Here is a 14,851-nt window from a genome sequence, read left to right on the forward strand (position 1 = left end):
AGGCTTATGCTTATGTCAGGGATTCTACTTAAATGTCTATTTCTGTCAAGGTTTTCATTGGTCATTAGTTTGAAATGTGAGTATTTTAAGCTATCTATCTATCTATCTATCTATTCAATAGACATTTATAACTCCCTGAGCAAATTATTAATTTTGCAGAAGGCTAATGAGGGGCAATCTGGATTTCTAACAGTATGTTGAGTGCCCCCTTCTGGCAACAATGTTACACAGCCACCAGCAATCAAAACTCTTGATTTAGTGGAAATGATTTCCTACTCCACATTAAACATAAAAAAGAAGCTGTTCTAAAGCAACACTTCATAATAACAAATCAGTGATGTTGCTCAACCAATAGTTAAAAAACAGATTAAAAGAAGCCTAATTGAGAATGCACAGTATATAGGTTCCAAAAGAAGCCCAACAAAAACTGTAAAATGTTATGGTAAGCAGGTAAATCCATTCGTTTGTGTGAAATACCCCTTCTGGTAGTTGGTAGGCTAGGCCAACGCTGTCCGTTATGATCGCCGATGGTTTCCAAAAAGTTCTCAAAGTGCTGGCTGTCCTTCTCAGGAATGAAAGGCCGCAATCCTGGAGTAAAATAACCCCTCTGGTAGTTGCTCAAATGAGACAAAAAGCAATAAATGATTACGTAAGTGTTGCACTTTTTAATTAATTCATACTTCAGTCACATTCTGTACAGATTACAGAATAGTACTTGCATCCCTGTTGGATGATACAATCAGTGATCCTGCAAGGCACAATGTTAGATTACCGAAAACTGAGGAGGATACAATGAATGACGGGACGTGAATGTAATGCAGGGTACTGAATATTGCAATCAGCCAGAAAACTGGCTTTGTCTAATAACCAAATTTTTCCAGGTTTTCAATCAAAACCAAACATATATAGTGCTACATTTCCTACCTGAAGAAACCCACATGATAATAACTGGGTAATTAAAACCAATCCTGGCTGAAAGAAAATATAAAGAAGTGAAAAATATATGTTAGAGGAAAAACAAACATCGACCAGATAATATAAAGGTGTAAAAGGGTCAAGTTTTGATTAGCACTTCAGTGCAGGAGGAAATATACTGCACTTCACTTCCATCAGGTTACGACACACCTTATAAGGCAATCCAGAACACGGTTTAGGAAGGCCACTAGGCAATGCTCCACACTCCAGGTAGAATGAACCTCTTCACACTGATCAGAAGTCACCTTACTATTAAATGAGATACTAACAAACTGGTCTCAGATCAGTGTGAAAGAGCAACATCTACCAGCAACAAGGTTTCTCATTAGTGGTAGCAGATACTGCCAATAAACATCCCAGAGGAACGAAACTGCTGTCCACAGCAAAAGACGATCCTTCTATCACAGGTCTTGAAAATCACAATTGTGTTAATATGGCACAAAATATAAAAATAAGAATGATAGCCAGGAAGTAGTATCCATACAGTATCCAAACTCCAGCATTGTCAGATTTGATGGACAGCAATACGGACCAACGGCCCATGTGATTCTCTCAAGTGGTGATTGGCTAAAGCACACTGACCGAGTGCCGTGACATCAAGACGACACACCGTCCTGGTCCATGCTGCTTCCTAGCGCTTCAATGTCATTGCTTATATCTGAAATCATACGGTCCCATTCGTCACCCTCAGAGGTCGCCGTTCCCTCATCTGAACCGCCTGCAGCTCCGTTTCCATTGGTGGTGGAGTCTGACGCAGAACTCGTTGTGCGTTTGTAGCGGCCAAAACTGTCCGTTATGATGCCGCGGCCGTCCTTCACGCCGATGGTTTCCAAAAAGTTCTCAAAGTGCTGGCTGTCCTTCTCAGGAATGAAAGGCCGCAATCCTGGAGTAAAGAAAAGAGGAATAGATTTGACAAATGAAGAGATTCTACAACACCGGTGCGTAAGAACAAATGCAAGTTTTGATGGGAGCTTGTACTATTTAGACATTCTGTAAGTTTCAGAACTGTACAAGAAGCTGTTTATTTTCTGGGAAGTAAATGACAGTCTGATCTTAATTTGTGATGTAAATTTCAGCATGAATCATTTGAACCTGAAAGAAGCCGTTATTGAAGGATGAAGAAGCGGCAACAAAATTGGACATGACAGCAAACTCACAAACTATTGGTTGTTATTCATTTTATATATAAATGTAACGCTCACATATAAGTCTTAAAGATACAGCAGCAAAAAAAATGTAATTCTAATACCGTGTCCTAACCAGATGCGATGCGATAAGATTCACGTGACAAATAATTTGTCTGTCCACACTAGTAAAAATCAATCAAAACCCACAGCCAATCAGAACAGCGTGTGGGCGGGCTCTCGCGTCAAGTGCACATCACCAGAGTAATCTTGACGGCAATCGCAAGAAAATGGATAAGTAGGCTACATAATCAAATTCACAAATATTACAACATTTAAACATTATTCAAATACATAGGCTACTGAGTTACTAAATTACTACTAATTTCAAGATCTGAGGTGAATTATCCAGTATTCAGGCTGGAGCACTAAATGATATTCAAAGTCACATTAGATGCTTTTAACATTAAATAAAGCACATAAACAGTACCTGAGATTATCATTGCCACACTTTGTGTTTGTTGTTCCAGCCGCGACGTTGCAGAAAAATAGAAATCGTTTCTAAAATAGAATCGTCGCGTGTCGTGGTTAGGACAAAAACTCTGGTTAACATGGAAAAGATAACTTTTATCGCGCGTCACGTGTAGTTAGGACACGGTGTAAGTGTCAGCGAGAGGGTGGAAAATCCAAATTGTGACATTTTATATTACTTTTTTTTTTTAAATACAATTAAAATATATATTCTTATAAGCGAACCTCAGAGAATTTTTTTTTAAAGATGAATAATATGAATTGACTACTTTGATTTCACTTTAAATAAAACGCTAGTCGTCTATACCTACTATGAGGAAGCAGCAAGTGTCCTTTTAACCAGTGTTATTTTAGGATTATTTATATATATATATATATATATATATATATATATATATATATATATATATATATATATATATATATATATATACACACTCACCTAAAGTATTATTAGGAACACCATACTGTGTTTGACCCCCTTTCGCCTTCAGAACTGCCTTAATTCTACGTGGCATTGATTCAACAAGGTGCTGAAAGCATTCTTTAGAAATGTTGGCCCATATTGATAGGATAGCATCTTGCAGTTGATGGAGATTTGTGGGATGCACATCCAGGGCACGAAGCTCCCGTTCCACCACATCCCAAAGATGCTCTATTGGGTTGAGATCTGGTGACTGTGGGGGCCATTTTAGTACAGTGAACTCATTGTCATGTTCAAGAAACCAATTTGAAATGATTCGAGCTTTGTGACATGGTGCATTATCCTGCTGGAAGTAGCCATCAGAGGATGGGAACATGGTGGTCATAAAGGGATGGACATGGTCAGAAACAATGCTCAGGTAGGCCGTGGCATTTAAACGATGCCCAATTGGCACTAAGGGGCCTAAAGTGTGCCAAGAAAACATCCCCCACACCATTACACCACCACCACCAGCCTGCACAGTGGTAACAAGGCATGATGGATCCATGTTCTCATTCTGTTTACGCCAAATTCTGACTCTACCATCTGAATGTCTCAACAGAAATCGAGACTCATCAGACCAGGCAACATTTTTCCAGTCTTCAACTGTCCAATTTTGGTGAGCTCGTGCAAATTGTAGCCTCTTTTTCCTATTTGTAGTGGAGATGAGTGGTACCCGGTGGGGTCTTCTGCTGTTGTAGCCTATCCGCCTCAAGGTTGTGTGTGTTGTGGCTTCACAAATGCTTTGCTGCATACCTCGGTTGTAACGAGTGGTTATTTCAGTCAAAGTTGCTCTTCTATCAGCTTGAATCAGTTGGCCCATTCTCCTCTGACCTCTAGCATCAACAAGGCATTTTCGCCCACAGGACTGCCGCATACTGGATGTTTTTCCCTTTTCACACCATTCTTTGTAAACCCTAGAAATGGTTGTGCGAAATCCCAGTAACTGAGCAGATTGTGAAATACTCAGACCGGCCCGTCTGGCACCAACAACCATGCCACGCTCAAAATTGCTTAAATCACCTTTCTTTCCCATTCTGACATTCAGTTTGAAGTTCAGGAGATTGTCTTGACCAGGACCACACCCCTAAATGCATTGAAGCAACTGCCATGTGATTGGTTGATTAGATAATTGCATTAATGAGAAATTGAACAGGTGTTCCTAATAATCCTTTAGGTGAGTGTATATACTAAATATAGTATTTTTTTCAGTTTGATTATAGCATTTATTAATTTATTATTTTGAATTAAGCTTCTGATTCATATTTTCAGTTATTTTAATTTGAACGTTTTATTAAGTTAATTTTTTGTTTTAAATATTTCTATTTAGCATTAATTTATTTGTATTTTTCAACATAGCTTTAAACTTAAATTTACTGCCAAAGCAACACTTCTAATTTTCATTTAAAAACAAATAAAATAAAAAAACACTAAAAGACCAATTGAACAGCCCAGCATGTAACTAACCAAGGAGGAGGAACTTCCTGCTGTCTCCATAAAGCTGACGCAGGTTGATACAGAACTCATGGATGGAGGCTCCGTTTCTGTACTCGTGTAACAGTGTGGCAAACTGCTGGATCTCCTGAGACGACAGCTTCGTCCTCAACTGTTGCAGAGGATGACAGGAAAACAACAGTGTAAAAACTAAACATGTAATATGCGAGAACTCTGAAGATAGAGAAACTAACAACAGACATCCAGGTGTACTTTTATACACTCACTGTGGTCATGTAGTCTTGTAGCAGTTCAGCAGCTGTTGTGCTCAGTTCACTCTCACTGGCTGTTTTGGTTTGTGGTGAGGCCGGGGTGGAGGAGGGGGAGGGGCTAGAGGAGTGCCCCGCCTCTAGAGAACTCTGGAACGAACTGAGATTGGACAAAAACATGATTGCTCAATTCAACAGAAAAAGTAGCACATGACCGCAGAGAACAGTTGAAGCAATACTCACAATGTGCTTGCCTCCGTCTCAAACGCTTCTTTGACATCTACTTTGCTCGAGGAGTCCTCTTTTATTGGACAAAACATAGGAAATATTTAGAATTATTTCATTTTGCTACAAGGTCAATATTTCACAGACTAAGCTCCAGGAAACATAAATATGGCCCAGATGAAATAATAGTGATGTGAAACTGACTGTGGTCTGTGGTTTTGGGCAAGAACAAATTTACTGGAAAATCCCAAAATGATGAAGCTGTTGTACACTCACCGCTGTAGATTGAGAGATGCCTGGTGGGTGTTGTGGCTCCATCAAAGATGGCCCTGTCCAGGAAGTCAATGGTAGACTCTGTGTAGACGATCTGGAAGACTTGACTGAGTAGAAGACAGAGCTCCTCTGCTGCAGCCTGCAAAACCAGAGCTCATGATAATCAGACCACTGCTGTTGTTTTTTTATCTGAGGTAACATATAGAAAACAACCTTCAGAAAATCTGTAGTTTATGCGATAAACTGCCTTGAAAGATACTGTTTAAACAAAAACTAAATTCTGTATGGTTTATCAAAGCAAGTTAAACCAGATGTTAAAGCTGAAAATTCTGTCATAAAATTATTTTCCTCATGAAGAAAAGATGATATTTTGAAGAATTCCGGTAACCAAACAGTTGATGGGACCCCACTGACTTCCATAGTATGGAATAAAATACTGTGGAAGTCAATGGGATTCATCAACTATTTGGTTACCCACACTCTTCAAAATATCTTTTTTTGTGTCAGCAGAAGAAAGAAACACAATTTGAGGGTGAGTAAAAGATGACAGCATTTTCATTTTTGGGTGAGCTATCCCTTTAAGCACTTTGTTCTCAAATAAAAATAAGGCCCTTTTAAAGTGCACATGTTATGCTTATTTAAATGTTAATAATTTAGTCTAGATTACATTTACATGATTTAAAGTTAAAAAAAAAAATTCTCATACTGCTCATTGCTGCAGCACCTCTTTTCACCCTCTGCCTGAAACACTTTGTTTTAGTTTTGGTCTGTTTAAAACAGCCTTTCCAAAAAGCCCAGTCTGCTTTGATTGGTCATCTGGCCCAGTCTGTTGTGATTAGTCTACTGCTTAGAGTGTGTGCTGGAAATGGTAATGCCCCTTACCATAATCGGGTTTCAGCTTAAGCTGAGGCTTCATAAGCAGCTGAAAATAAAAACAGCATCGCCTCAAGATAGCAGAATCATTTGAGGGTGGGGCAAAGCAGCCAGTAGGCGCACAACTGTGTGGGACATTCCACAACTGTGTAACATGGTGACGTAGCTAAATCACGGAAATAATGGCAGGACTAAAACCGAGTGTTTCAGATAAGTGCTTTCTATTGGAGTGATTCACTCCCTTTTGGCATGGACTTTGTGCTTTGTAACTTTGCAGCTCATTTACACGCACAAACAGCTATATTACACACTAAAGGTAAGGTAAAAAAAAACTATAAAAAAACAATAGGTGCATAATAGGTGTCCTTTAAAGGTACAATATGTAAGATTTTTGTAATAAAATATCAAAAATTACTTGCACAGTGTGATATTTCCTGCAGTTGTGTACTTACAATATCCCAAAAGTTCCCAGTAATTTCAGAGTAATTCCAATTTTAAATAATGGCTCATCCCTGGTCATTGTCGCCTGTCAATGACGTAATATCCGCGTTATCCCTGGTTTCCGCAAGTACTGCCATAGTAACCATGGCCACAGACGTGGACAACTGCGTTACTTCTAGCGGTACGCTCACGCTGTTGTTGTTTCGTTCGAACATTATGGACCACAACAAGCAGACTTTGGGACAAAAGGAGAACTAAAACGAGGATCAATATCAGCGTGGCGTTTTCGAGATGCCGAGAGCTCCACGTCCACGACTAACTTCCACTTGACAGAGACCCCGCTCTTGCGTGTACTTTATTTTACAGGTGAGCAAATGTACATAAAACTAATCAATGTTATATAGCTCAACATGATGAAATGTTAGAATATGATCAGTATGTTATTCTAATGTTGATCTAGTTTACTGCTAGTCTCATACAGACAAACTAACACATAGAATAACATTACAACTTTCAACACACTCAAATGCAGTTTAGTGTGATGGTGTAGACCAAGTGAAACAGCGCTGCGTTACCTCACAAGTTTCATTCGTCAAATAAACTGACCTGTGTGAGTATTATTCAGCACTTGCGGGTAGTTCGGTAGAATGAAATGTCCTTATTCCTTTATATCCGCGGGAGTCACGTGTGGCGCTGATATCTGTCTTTCATTAGCAATCGTGCCATGCTTCATACAACAGTCATGTTAAAAACATCAATGTATTCACTCATCCATAAACATTATTAGATCCATCATGACACCATAATTCCGCTAATGCGTCATCAACCTACGCCTTTGTTATTGTAAGAGGTTAGCGACAACTAGCGGCGAAAGAAATGACATATTGTAGCTTTAAATGATTAAAACCAACCTTGTTGTCAACAGCCAGGACAAGCAGACAGCACACCTCCACAAGCACAGCCCCGCTCTCTGACAGAGAGCTTAGAGTGGGAGACTTTGACATCTCTGTACTATGACACGGGGACCCACCGGGCTCCTGAGCTGCAAACAAAACGGTAAGGAAAAAACCATGCTTATTTTTCACACATTATCCTGAGCCCAACAATAGTCATCATTTCTGTGTTCTGATTTGTTTAGTTTTTGTGTAATGCTTGTTGGTTGACTACAAGACCGTGTACCTGTTTTTAGCACCACGAGGTGGAGTGAGTCGTCTCTGATGTAGGACACAGCCGCAATGTCGTGGATGGGTACGCGAAGAATGATGTCCTCTCCGTCACGCCACACGAGCTTCACATTGTATGCTGACAGACTGACAACAGCATCCTGCTCTGATGTCAGCTGCCCTGCCAACTGATGAGACTTCTGAAAAAGACATAAGAGAAGCAATATGGGAATTTATCTCTTTAAATTGCAAAATAAGGCACAGTCTCTGCCTGTCACGCTTACCCTGGCATTGTCAATAAGCTGCAGAACTTCTGTGCGACTGGAGGGATTCAGATATCCAGGAACTGAGGTCAGCTGTCCCAGATACTACAACAGTAATAACAACAATAATGGTATAGAGCCTTTCTAGAACACAAGATCACTTTACAAAGCAAATAGAAGCGGGCCGAGAACCCAACCCTGGGAGACGCCACATGTTGACTAGGTGGAGATTTGATAATAATAACAAAATGCTGCAGGATGTGATCCAGAGTTGTGATATCAATTACTTAGGAAGTATATAGAGGGTATGCATTGACGTCACTTTCCTGCCGGAACACACCCCCTCAGCCGGACTAGAGTGGCAAAAGAGCTTCTGCGTGACTGGATTTAATAGGGGAAACTGCGAAAACGCGAGTAAAACAAACGATTATCAGTTTAAACTAAAGGTTGGTCTCGATATAGTGTTCCTTACAACTTACCAAAGATCCAGTGATCCATGGATATTGACATGCAGCCAGGAATCGTGTTTCCTGACATTTTATATGTCCCTGATTTCGACACCAGGGAAATACATAAAGCAAATTTGCATGTGAGCGCTTTATATAAATACAATATCTGGGTGATCACTCATATCAGTGTTATATATCATCATTTCGTCCAGCACTAAAACTTATAGTATCGTTTTTTCAGTGTTTATTTAAAAACATCCATGCAGAATATAAGACGGTAAATATTTAATTGATGAGTACTCAATACAATATATAACAATACAATATAATATATAGGGTATGATTTTACCCCTAAATTCAGCATATTGACACAAAATGATAACTGCAAATCCACCTTTCACTGGCTGTAGTCCAGTAGTTTATGAATTCCAGCGATCCATTTGCTTATCTGTTCTGTAGCTTTCGGCAGTCTGTAAAAATATACTTCAGATTTCATGTCAAATCTAGTTGTATAGTCACAAAGCTCCTTCCCGTTTTAGATGTGTTTTGTATGTTTTCGCAGCATTCACGCAGAAAACCAATGCAGCCGCTCAGTCTTTCTGCCACTCAGTGGGCGTAACTGCAGTCCCTCCGGCCGACCGTGACGTCACGCGCATACCCTCTATTGTGGCAGTTACTGTCAAATGAAGCGCTTGAATTCAGGAGAAGAATATTAAGGGTAACCGAGGGATGAGTTCATTTTCATGCTCTTGATTTTGATTGGACGAATCATATTTGAAATCAGCAACAAAAGATATATGACAGGTGTATTCTCCGCCTTTTCAATTTGATATGTTAACTATGCATGACTATTTGTTAAGCAGCATTTATTTGCATTTCCCATTTTATTGAATTTTTCTAGCTGTCTGTACTGGTAAGAATGCAGTTTCAGGAGTTGTTCTTCTCTAACTTGAAGCTTTTTTTTACCCTAATCAAAACAATAAAATATAAGCACATAACAGAAAAACCTAAATTAGAAGGCGAGTAATACCTTAACTTCCTTCTCAATGTAATCATTGAGCAGAATGTCTGGGTCGATACGGTGGTCCGGGAGAGAGAGGGAGAAGGTGTGGAGGGCCCTGCGCTCAGTGGACTTCTCTAGAGCCTTCTTATCTCTCCCCTTCTCTCCTTTCAGAAACACTCGCTTGAATGGAGACACAATACCTGGCTGCAGAAAGAGAGAAAGAGAGAAAGAGGAAATCACACCACGACCAGAGGAAGTCAAAAACACAAGAGCTTTTTTTAGTGTGACCATAATTTTATGCGTTTGGTCAGTGGCTTGCTATGCCGAAATGAATGTTACCGGCAAAGTGTGAAATCCCGGTATTGTATAGAATGCCTGATGGTTTTTGGCAAAAATACATTACCTAATTCTATACATTACCTAGAATGCCAGATTACACACTTTGCCGGTAACATATACACCCGGTAACATTCCACTGACAACATCTTTGAATTCTGTGATCTGGACTGATGGGGCAACTGTTACTAAAACCATCCCAAGTTGTGCTGACTCAACAAGTATCTTATACATTAAAACATTCAGTATAATCAATGAAATATATGCATTGACGTGCTGTCCTTCCAAATCAAATACACTATTGGCTTAAAAAAACAAACAACAATAACATAACCAACTAGTCTCGGCACTACATTGGCTTGAGGGCTTTTATGAAACCATACACCTTTGCAAAGCATAATGACATCGACATCCATGGAAAAAGACTGCTATTTCATCTGTGGTAAACCCAACCACTAATGTCAGCTTCTTGCTATCCAACAGAAAAGTCTCTTGAAAGTAGTTAAGGCTGAAAACTGGAGGCGGACCGAATGTTTAAGCAACCACATTGTTTTTCAAAGTCTGAGGATGTGTAATGGTAAACTGCACATTGAAATTACGTTTAGAAAAGTAACATGATTTCTGCGAGCCCTACCTCTGTCTCCATGACCAGCCACTACGACGACACAATGGAAACGGGCGACGTGCGACAGCTGTCTTCTACAACAGGTGACTACTGTTGCATGCTGCTTTCGAAACAGGTCGCATGTGGCTAGTGACAAATGAGATCGGGGCCAACTCCCTCAAAGAAGCGAGAGAAACCACACCCCACGACACACACGCGCGTCCCCACACACAAACGCTCACGTTCTGACTTAAGCTATAGTTCATGCAATCAGGAAGAGCAGAAACCGCCATTTCCTGTGATGATACACTCAAACAAACTTTAAAAAGGTACGTGAAACTGTCGTCCCTGCAATAAGTTGATCTCCAATTATGGCATAAATGGATATTAACATGGATATGGAATTTAATTATTTAGGTGCAAAACACTAGGCTGGGTAGGAAGTAGGCTAATAAAGAGGATCTGCCAAAAATAATTATGCCATTCAGAGTCTAATAATACAGTCTAAAAGTCTATTAAAGGTAAAGCCAAATTTCACATTATGATGAATTTTGTAAAATAATAATATATGGGTCTTGACACTAAATAAAGATTTAATGTCTTAAATACAAATACATAATATGGTCATACGAATTTTTAAACAGGCAAGGCAAATACAGTATTTAACAGGGACCCTGGCTCCATTTTAATATCCACCAAGGGGTCTTTGGCCTGAACAAGGTGGAGGAGCCCTTATATATAAGGTATTCAAAAACATCCCATGTAGACAGGAATATTCTCATGTCTGTTTTCATCAATAAATCCAAGACATATTCTGTTTGAGACGAGCCTAATTCTCTCACTTATTAAATTATTGAACAGCCAAGGAAGGAGACACTACAGGAACATCAACATTTCATGAGTCTGTGTCCTGATGAAATTTCAGGAAACAAGGTGCACAGGTGATCCTCACCTGGATTAAAAAGACATACACTGTCTGCTGTTCAAAAGTTCAGACTAAATGATCCAAAGTTACAGTTAAAGAGTAGGCTAAGACATTTATAATGCTACATAAGTTCTTTCAAATAAATGCTGTTTTTTTATTTTCAATTCAACAAAAAAATCCTGGTTCATGGTTTCCACAAAAAAAATGAAGCAACAACTGATTTCAACATCGATACGGTAAACAACATAGCTAGTGAGAGATGTTTGAGGATCATGTGACACTGAAGAGTTATGGCTACTGAAAATTCAGCTTTGCCATACCAGGATTAAATGATATTTTAAAATAGATTAAATAATACTTCATCCTTGGTTAGCATAATACTTTTTTGAAAAACATTAAAAAAATCTTACAGACTCCAAACTTTTGAACAGTAGTGCATATGCAAACATGAATGATACTATAGAAGTTTGATGTTTGTCTATTTTAGGTTTTACAAAAACGGTTTGTATCAGTACTTGTGTTTACATTAGCAATTGGTAACAAAAAAATGAATACTTAGGCCTATTATAAAACGCATGTTTCTTGGTTTACAAACCAACATTTCAATTATACAACTATTACATACTCTAATTGTGGATCTGCAGTAGGTTTTCAAATGGCTATTAATGAAAACAAACTGGCCAAACAGACCCATCTATAGTTTTTCTTTTACACTGACTTTGACAGTAAATGCCTTAATGGCTCCAGCTTGTGGCCACTTGGGGGAACTTATCCTCTCAGCTCAATCAGTCAACCAAAACATTCAATATAAGGTACTAAAATCCAAACCTCTGAAAGATCACACAACATCCCATCCCAAAACGGACTGTAACTCTAGTGGATGTCAAATGATTTGCTTTATTTGGATGTTGTGTGACCTCTCTGACTGAGGGGAAGAAACAGTGGTGATTAAGAGGCAGACACAGGGGGGCGTCGCATCCTGTCTGAATCTTTGGAGAGCCCAGCCCTCCATTCTCCCCTGCGTATGAGGAGGAAAGTCTGAGCTCGGCATGGATTGGAAACACCTCCCCTACCATACAACGCTGATAGGATAGGAAAGGTCACATCATGAAAAAAACCCTGTCTGTGATCCTGCCATTCCTCACATCAGATAACGCCGTTACTGTAGGCTTATTAAATTAATCATCGGATAGATGAGATCCAATAGAGCCAGAGATTTTTTCAGGTCCAATAATCTGTGCTCCCGGTTTATAAATGGTTTCCTCATTTTCAAATTTGTAAAAACTGTACCTTCGATTTTGTGATTTGTACTCAGAGATTGACAAACAGATTTGTAGTCATTCCCTTAATTTAGAAAACTGCTCACTAAATAGGGCTAATTAATATGGGATGAATTATAAAACAAGAATAGTTAATTAAACATAGGCTAGATGTTAAAATTAATAAAAAAATATTCTATACATAATATTAAGAAAAATATTTTGTTAAAAATAAATAAATAAATTATATATATATATATATATATATATATATATATATATATATATATATATATATATATATATATAAACATGCAAACACATATTAGTGCTGTCAAATCGATTAATCGCATCTAACAAAAGTTTACATAGTAGGCCTATGTGTGTATATTATCATATTTATATATCTGTGTGTGTATATATATATATATATATATATATATATATATATATATATATATACATATACATACATATATATATATTATGTAAACAAAAACTTTTGACAATTTGACAGCATACACACACACAGGCTACATATATATATATATATTCTTGTAATACTACATTTACAATATTAGGCTTAAGATCTATATTATTTTGCCAAAGACCTAAGAATATTTTTTGTCGAACTTTAGTGTCTTATTTGTAATTTTTGGTGACATATGTACTGAATGCTGGGGAGTTTGTTTATTTTATATATTACAAGGCAAATCCATATTATTTTAGGATCATATGCGTTAAAGAAATCAGTAGAGACAGTTTCTAAACAACATGAACATGCTGCAAATCTGTGGGTGCAGTTTATTAACTCGTGAGTAGCAACAGATTGTACAGATTACAAAGAATTTTTTTATAAACCGAGTACGTTACAGATTAGAAAATGACGGGTACAGATAATCACATCTCAAATATTTTTCTACGTGGCCATAGGGGGGCTCTGTAAATCTCAGACAGAGGTAAGAGTGCGATACTGAAAGCCATGAAGAAACTCAGAAGAATGACAGATTTTTGTCACAAATGCAGTGAAATCGCAGTCTGTGTTTATCTTGAGTGGCGCGTCTTTGTACCACGACTAACCTAAACCACCAGCAATTTACATACAAATCCAGTCCGGTCACGAGAGAACTGGTAGAGACACTTCTTAATATCAGAAGAGGTATTAAAAAAATTCCGAGTGTTTTTAAGAGGCTGAAGAGCTTTATTGCAGCTGTTTAACCGTGGTTAGGTCAACACTTTTCAGCTACTAGTCCAGTTTTGCTGGTCATACACGTGTAAACTCTCGTAACATTACAACGTTAACTTACCTTTTTCACTTTCTTTACATCATCCTCCATCTCTATGTACAAATGCTCTTCATTTTAACTGTATTAGATGCAGTGATGTCCACAAGTTCAGTGCCATCTGCCTCATACACGTCAACGGCGGCGCTTTACCGATCTAAACTAAACAAACCAACGATCCAAATCACGTGCTCGGGGATAGGAAATAAACGACTAACCTTCTTTAGCCTGGTAAAAATAGGGACTTATTCAAAATGGGACAGAGACCGACCAAATATTATAAAATAAAACAAAAACAGCAGCAAACTTTTCAATCCTGCCGCCATTTTGGGCGTAGGGCGTCTACCCACAGTGCTTTGCGAGACAAACAGAAAACCTCATCAACACATTCAACTACAAACTAAATGCCTATGTTATTATTCATTAACCCTAAAAAATTGTTTAGGCCATTTTATGGCGTTTTAGGTGGTGCTTTGTCTTTAACTACAACTGCAACCTAATAGTAATTCTGTATCTAGTCCAGTAGCTCTGGGGCCAGAGAGGAATGGGGTCCACTAGGGGGCCTCAGCAAACTTCTTAAAGGGCCACAACATTACTTAAATAATATAATTCAAACAATATAACTTAATTAAAATGCCAAAACAGCTAAAAATGATTATTTTAAATATATATAAAGTGGCATGTTTTTTTTGATAGACGTATGCAAAATTCACCACAGCAAATTATTTTAGTCTATTGATATTCCATCTATTATACCACCTCCAAAATAACATTACTATATTGTTATTATTGTTAAATCGCATCCCATAGTCCTGAACATGTGGTTACCTGCTTAGATATATGAATGAGTTATGAATAAGAGTATTCCGAATGAATTACAGGGCTTTATAACTCAATTCAATTGAAGCAATTTGATGATAAAAACGAATTATAATAACGTAATATCTTTATTAAACAA

At 38.2% G+C, this 14,851-nt stretch overlaps 1 protein-coding gene across 2 annotated transcripts; it reads right to left on the reverse strand.

Moving 5' to 3' along the window:
- Positions 1-640: 640 nt before the first annotated feature.
- Positions 641-14,423, reverse strand: ccm2 (CCM2 scaffold protein). 2 transcript variants are annotated; one of them, XM_084432930.1, is made up of 10 exons: positions 13,918-14,423; positions 9,514-9,690; positions 8,056-8,139; positions 7,788-7,971; positions 7,520-7,650; positions 5,298-5,433; positions 5,040-5,097; positions 4,815-4,956; positions 4,561-4,699; positions 641-1,858 (listed from the first exon to the last, which is right to left on the reverse strand). In XM_084432930.1, exons 1-10 carry the CDS (start codon positions 13,945-13,947, stop codon positions 1,572-1,574), a joined length of 1,368 nt encoding a protein of 455 aa, XP_084289056.1. In that variant the 5' UTR covers positions 13,948-14,423; the 3' UTR covers positions 641-1,571. The 2 variants fall into 2 exon arrangements, with proteins under 2 accessions (XP_084289056.1, XP_084289057.1); XM_084432931.1 differs by lacking the exon at positions 13,918-14,423 and adding an exon at positions 10,457-10,647.
- Positions 14,424-14,851: the final 428 nt, after the last annotated feature.

This window comes from Rutilus rutilus (assembly GCF_951802725.1).
Source record: "Rutilus rutilus genome assembly, chromosome: 15".
Lineage (NCBI taxonomy): Eukaryota > Metazoa > Chordata > Actinopteri > Cypriniformes > Leuciscidae > Rutilus > Rutilus rutilus.